This window comes from Macaca mulatta, chromosome 2 (assembly GCF_049350105.2).
Source record: "Macaca mulatta isolate MMU2019108-1 chromosome 2, T2T-MMU8v2.0, whole genome shotgun sequence".
Lineage (NCBI taxonomy): Eukaryota > Metazoa > Chordata > Mammalia > Primates > Cercopithecidae > Macaca > Macaca mulatta.
Window position 1 is genome coordinate 140,587,698 of NC_133407.1, and position 6,688 is coordinate 140,594,385.

Here is a 6,688-nt window from a genome sequence, read left to right on the forward strand (position 1 = left end):
CATGGAACTGTACCCTGCTTGTGGAGAGAAAAACTACTGATCTTTTTTTTTTTTTTTTTACTGTCAATAATTCATTGAAGGTAAAACCACTATGACTTTGAAATTTACTCTTCTTGTGCTTTTTAAAAAAGTTATGCTGTCCCTGATATCTTTATACATTTTAAAATTCCTTTCCCACCTATCTTTTCTTCCTGCCATTCCATCCCCTTGTGCTTCCTGCTAAATTTGCCAGTTGGACTGTGAAGGTTAAAATATCAGTACTGATGTGTCAATATCACTCAGAGAAAAAGGTGCCAATATTTCATCCTAGCAGTCATCATTCCCATAAAAAAACACACTTCACTGAAAACAAACTAGTTGATTATAAAAAACCTTGAAAGGACACAAAGATAGATGTGTACCCGCCCCCCACCCGCTACACCCTTGTTCTGCTCTCTAATCTTTGCACATACCAGAGGTTTCGTAAGTTCTGTAAGTACATGTTTTTCTTTCTGAGGCCAGGTCACAAGGAATGTATAAGTAAGATAGCCAGGTCACAAGGTGTGTTTAAGCAAGATAGCCATAAACTGGTTGTGCAACCTGACGCAATATAATTAACTGCCTTTGTGTAAAACTACTCTTCCGCCTCAAGGGTTGTACTGAAATATCAGAAATGGCGGGAACCAATCATAGTTTGCCAAATCGCTTTGTTCAAACTCCAGCCAATCATACCTCTAATTTGTATAATGATTCTATGCCTACTTTCCTTAGACTATATAACATTGTTCGGAGCTGAGTGGGGGAGCTCTCCTGCCCGTCTCGTTTCACGAGCGAGGGAGAGTTCCAGGTTCGAACCTGTAATAAAGATCCTTGCTGCTTAGCTTTGACTCTGGACTCTGGTGGTCTTCTTCGGGGAATAAACGGTCTGGGCATAACAAATGGGGGCTCGTCCGGGATTTCCCCCAAGCCCACCAGACCCCCAAGTCAACGGATCTTAATCTGTAGGTAAGCCGGCTTTGTCACTGTCTCTGTCTTTGTCTCTGTCTGTCTCCCTGAAATTTCGCGAAATCCGTAATCTGTAATCTGTATTGGTCTGTTCTGTAAGTGGCACGGTCTTGGCGGACGCGCTAGAAGACAGCCACTCGGGACTGGTGGGAGACGTTCCCCAGTGCCCATCTGGGGGCCTCCATCCTTGGTTGCCCCGTCTGACTCAGGTCGGAAGTCCGACACGCGCTCGCGAATGCTCATCGTTATCACTGTCTGTCCGTTATTGTTAAGTGTTAAGTGTAAGCCCAAAATGAAACATAAAACCTTTTCTTCCCCTTCCAGGACCGGACCTGTCGGATACACCCCTCTGCTTCACACTCATTTTCGTCCCCCCTTCTCTTTGTAGGAGCAGTCCAAAGATGGGCAACAACCAGAGCACGCTGCTCTCACTCCTTGTTACCAATTTTAAGGATGTGAAGGCTCGGGGGCATAACTTAAGCGTAGAGCTAAAGAAAGGAAAGCTAGTTACTTTCTGCCGTTCGGAATGGCCCTCTTTCGGCGTAGGGTGGCCCTCCGAAGGAACTTTCTTTCTCTCTATTATTACTAAGGTAAAAACTAAGATTTTCCTGCCAGGGCAGTCAGGACATCCTGATCAAATTCCTTATATTCTAGTGTGGCAAAATCTTGTGGAAGACCCACTGCCCTGGATAACTCCATTCATCCTTGAGCCTTGCAAGGTCCTAGTAACGCGACCTACAAGACAAAGGACTCCCTCTGCTCCCTCGGCCCCTGTGCTGCCAGACAGCCAGGACCCCCTAACGTTAGAACCCACATTTCCCCCACCATATCCGCACCTTATCCCGCAGGACCCAGTCCCCCAGGGTGGTGCTTCCGTAGAGGGAAACCGAGAAGCGGAAGCAGCCAAGAGCGAAAGTAACCTGGGGGGGCCGGCCGGCCGAACACGAGGCCGCATACAGCGGGACCAAGCTTCCCGACTCCCTGACTCCACTGTAGCCCTGCCTCTCAGAGAAATAGGATCGCTCGATGATACCAGGCTCTCCCGTCTCATGTATTGGCCTTTTTCCACCAGTGATTTATACAATTGGAAGTCCCAAAATGCTCGGTTCTCAGATAATCCCAAAGATCTAACCTCGTTGTTAGACAGTGTCATGTTTACTCACCAGCCGACCTGGGATGACTGTCAACAGCTCCTCCGAATCCTGTTCACAACGGAGGAGCGGGAAAGAATCCAAGTTGAGGCCAGAAAACTGGTTCCAGGAGATGACAGCCAGCCAACTGCAAATCCTGACCTCATTAATGCGGCTTTCCCTTTGACCCGGCCCAGATGGGACTACAACACGGCAGAAGGTAGGGGACGACTGCTCATTTATCGCCAGACTCTAATGGCGGGTGTCCGGGCTGCAGCTCGCAAGCCCACCAATTTGGCTAAAGTATATTCTGTGTTACAAGGTAAGACAGAAAGCCCCGCTGTGTATTTAGAGAGATTAATGGAAGCCTTCAGACAGTTTACCCCTATGGACCCGGAAGCACCGGAAAATCAGGCAGCGGTAGTAATGTCCTTTGTAAACCAGGCAACACCAGATATTAAAAGAAAACTCCAGAAATTAGAAGGTTTAGAGGGAAAGCAGATTCAGGACCTCCTTCAGATGGCCCAGCGAGTTTATAATAATAGGGATACTCCAGAAGAAAAACAGTTCAAGGCAACCAAAGAAATGACCAAAGTCTTAGTAGCAGCTTTCCCCCAGGCAGGAAATGGCCAAAACAGAAAGCAGAAAAAGCAAGGCCCTAGGCAAGGATTAGAAAAAGATCAGTGTGCTTATTGCAAGGAACGTGGCCACTGGATTAAAGACTGCCCAAAGAAACGGAGACCAGCTAACCCTACCTCTGTACTCGTTACCCAGGACTCTGACTAGGGAGGACGGGGTTCAGACCCCCTCCCCGAACCCAGGGTAACTTTGCAAGTGGAGGGGTCCCCAGTTCGCTTTTTGGTCGATACTGGGGCAGAACGCTCAGTCCTAACCAAACCAATTGGAAAAATGTCTAAGAAAACATCCTAGGTGCACGGGGCCACAGGCATCAAAAAATACCCCTGGACAACCCAGAGGACTGTAGACTTAGGAACGGGAAAAGTCTCCCATTCCTTCCTAGTCATCCCAGAGAGCCCCTGCCCTCTACTAGGGAGGGACTTGCTGACAAAGATGGGGGCCCAAATCCACTTTGAGCCAGAAGGGCCCAAGATAACTGATTCCCAAAACAGGCCAATATCTATCCTGACTGTCACCTTAGAAGATGAGTACCGACTCCATCAAGAGCAAAAGCCCCCCGATCAGGGAATTGACTCTTGGCTCCAGCGTTTCCCTGAAGCGTGGGCAGAAACTGGGGGCTTGGGGCTAGCTAAACATCGACCTGCCATATTTGTGGAAGTTAAGCCAGGGACAGACCCGGTTCGGGTTCGGCAATATCCTATGCCCCTGGAGGCAAGAGAAGGAATTACGCCCCATATCCGCCGACTCCTAGACCAGGGAGTCCTACGGGCTTGCCACTCATCCTGGAATACTCCACTGTTAACTGTTCGTAAACCCAACAGTACGGACTACAGGCCAGTACAGGATTTAAGAGAAGTTAATAAAAAGGTCATGGACATACATCCCACTGTGCCCAATCCATACACCCTTCTGAGTGCCTTACATCCCCAAAAACAGTGGTATACCGTTCTTGATCTAAAAGACGCTTTCTTCAGCCTTCCTCTGGCTCCCAAAAGTCAAGAACTCTTTGCATTTCAATGGACGGATCCTGAGAGGGGCATCAACGGTCAGCTAACATGGACCAGACTGCCACAAGGGTTCAAGAACTCGCCAACCCTGTTCGATGAAGCCCTTCATGAAGATCTGGGTGAGTACCGGCGGCAACACCCTGAAATAACTCTTTTGCAATATGTTGATGATCTCTTAATAGCGGCCAGGTCCCCGGAAACTTGTGTTCGAGGGACTGAGGACCTCCTGAAGACTCTGGGGGAGCTAGGCTACCGAGCCTCAGCAACAAAGGCTCAGATCTGCAAGTCGGAGGTAACTTATCTGGGGTACCTATTAAAAGGGGGGCAACGCTGGCTAACCAAAGCCCGAAAGGAAACAGTCCTACGCATCCCTAGACCCCAGTCAACACGGCAAGTGAGAGAATTCCTGGGGTCGGCAGGGTTCTGTAGGTTATGGATACCCGGATTTGCTGAGTTAGCCAAGCCCCTATACCAGGCAACAAAGGAACGGCAGCCCTTCAATTGGACGGAAGAGGCTGAGCTGGCCTTTCAGCAAATCAAAACTGCCTTGTTATCAGCCCCCGCGCTGGGGCTCCCTGATGTCTCCAAGCCCTTCCACTTATACGTGGATGAAAGTAAGGGTGTTGCAAAAGCCGTGTTAACACAGTACCTAGGCCCCTGGCAGAGGCCAGTTGCCTATTTGTCAAAAAAATTAGATTCAGTGGCTGCTGGCTGGCCACCCTGCCTCCGGATAATCGCGGCAACCGCCCTAATGGTCCGAGACGCTGATAAACTTATCATGGGGCAAGAGTTGCGCGTTATAACCCCGCATGCCATTGAAGGCGTCCTCCGGCAGCCGCCGGACGGATGGATGAGTAACGCCCGGCTCACCCACTATCAAGGACTGCTGTTAAACCCCCTCAGAATAACTTTTCTGCCCCCAACCTCTTTAAACCCTGCTTCACTGCTGCCAAATCCAGACTTGGACGCCCCGTCCCATGAGTGCACTGAGATACTGGCTCAGGTGCATGGGGTGCGGGAGGACCTGCAAGATCGTCCGCTCCCCGACACAGAACTCACCTGGTTCACTGATGGCAGCAGCTATGTCCACCAAGGCCAGCGGTATGCAGGAGCGGCTGTAACGTCAGAGACTGAGGTAATCTGGGCGGAACCCTTGTCTCCAGGGACATCGGCCCAAAGAGCCGAACTGATAGCCCTTACACAGGCCCTCACCCTAGGGGCAGAGAAAAAACTAACAGTATACACGGATAGCCGCTATGCTTTCGCTACTGCGCACATACATGGGGCCATCTACAGAGAAAGGGGACTATTAACAGCCGAAGGCAAAGAAATAAAAAACAAGCAAGAGATCCTAGCTCTATTAACTGCTTTGTGGAAACCAAAGAAATTGGCTATCGTACATTGCCCTGGGCATCAGAAACCAACTACGCCAATTGCTCGAGGCAACTTCTTAGCCGACCAAACCGCAAGGAGCATAGCAAAAGCTCCCAGTCAGCTCCTCGGGCTCCAGCTCCCCGATCCTGGCCCGCGAAATTTGCCATGTTTTCCCGACTATACCGAACAGGATCGCGAATGGATGAACACGCTTCCCCTAAAACAGGTTAAAAATGGGTGGTGGACTGATATAAATGACCAAACCATCCTACCAGAAAAATTAGGATGGCAGGTGTTGGAACACATCCACCGGACAACCCACCTGGGTGCCCGGCGAATGATGGACTTAATCAGGCACGCCAAGTTTAGAATCAGGCGCATAGCTGAACTGGCCAGCGATGTCACAACAAATTGCAAAGCCTGCCAACTAAACAACGCTTGCCCCCAAACCCAGACCACCGCAGGAATTAGGTGTAGAGGAACTAGGCCTGGTATCTATTAGGAAATAGACTTTACTGAGATAAAGCCTGGAAAATATAGGTATCAGTACTTACTTGTCTTTGTAGATACTTTTTCAGGATGGACAGAAGCGTTCCCAACTAAGAGAGAAACTGCTCAGGTTGTAGCAAAGAAAATTTTGGAAGAAATCCTCCCCAGGTATGGCTTTCCCGTCCAAATAGGGTCAGACAACGGACCAGCCTTCGTTGCTAAGGTAAGTCAGGATTTGGCTTCCATTCTTGGGGCAAATTGGAAATTACATTGTGCTTATAGGCCCCAAAGCTCAGGACAGGTAGAAAGGATGAATCAGACTCTAAAGGAGACCTTAACTAAATTGACCATGGAGACTGGCGCTAATTGGGTAGTACTTCTCCCCTACGCTCTGTTCCGGGCCCGAAATACCCCTTACAGACTGGGCCTCACACCATATGAAATCATGTATGGCAGACCCCCACCCCTGGTCCCCAGTCTAAAAGATGACTTACTCAAACCTGAAACTGAAAATGTCTCTGAGCTCTTGTTCTCCTTACAAGCCTTACAGAAAATTCACCAGGAAATTTGGCCCAGACTACGAGAACTGTACGAGGCAGGACCTCCGCCGACGCCTCATCCGTTCCAGCCGGGAGACTGGGTCCTAGTCAAGCGCCACTGGCAAGAAACTCTTCAACCCAGGTGGAAAGGACCACTGCAAGTACTCCTGACTACTCCCACCGCTCTCAAAGTAGAAAGCATCGCTTCGTGGATCCACTACACACACGTCAAACCAGTGGACCCAACATCCGACCTCCTCGAGCCGTCTGGAGCACTGGTTACATGGACTGTAGACAAAGCTAAGAACAATCCCTTAAAGCTAACCCTGCGCCGTCATCCCCATAGCCGTAACCATGTCTAGCTTACCTATGCTTTTATGCCTTATGCATCTGACTCTCCTCACTGCTGCGCCGTCTAATCCCTATGTCTGGAGGTTCTGGCTCTATGAGAACAAAACTCACCCCGGGGAAACCCCCCAAGCGGGTAAACTGCTAGCTAGCGCAGACTGCCCCCCCTCAGGGTGTA

The 6,688-nt window shown here is 49.7% G+C and overlaps 1 protein-coding gene across 2 annotated transcripts; it reads left to right on the forward strand.

Moving 5' to 3' along the window:
• The first annotated feature begins 400 nt into the window (after positions 1 to 400).
• Positions 401 to 6,291, forward strand: LOC144339536 (uncharacterized). Of its 2 annotated transcripts, XR_013414564.1 has the most exons (4): positions 401 to 2,334; positions 3,943 to 4,895; positions 5,701 to 5,846; positions 6,166 to 6,291. XR_013414564.1 is itself a non-coding variant. In XM_077994236.1 (2 exons), the coding sequence occupies exons 1-2, from the start codon at positions 1,386 to 1,388 to the stop codon at positions 5,634 to 5,636; spliced, it is 2,643 nt and encodes an 880-aa protein (XP_077850362.1). In that variant the 5' UTR covers positions 401 to 1,385; the 3' UTR covers positions 5,637 to 5,653. The 2 variants fall into 2 exon arrangements, 1 of the variants encoding a protein (XP_077850362.1); XM_077994236.1 differs by lacking the exons at positions 5,701 to 5,846; positions 6,166 to 6,291 and having other exon boundaries at positions 3,943 to 5,653.
• The last annotated feature ends 397 nt before the right edge of the window (positions 6,292 to 6,688 follow it).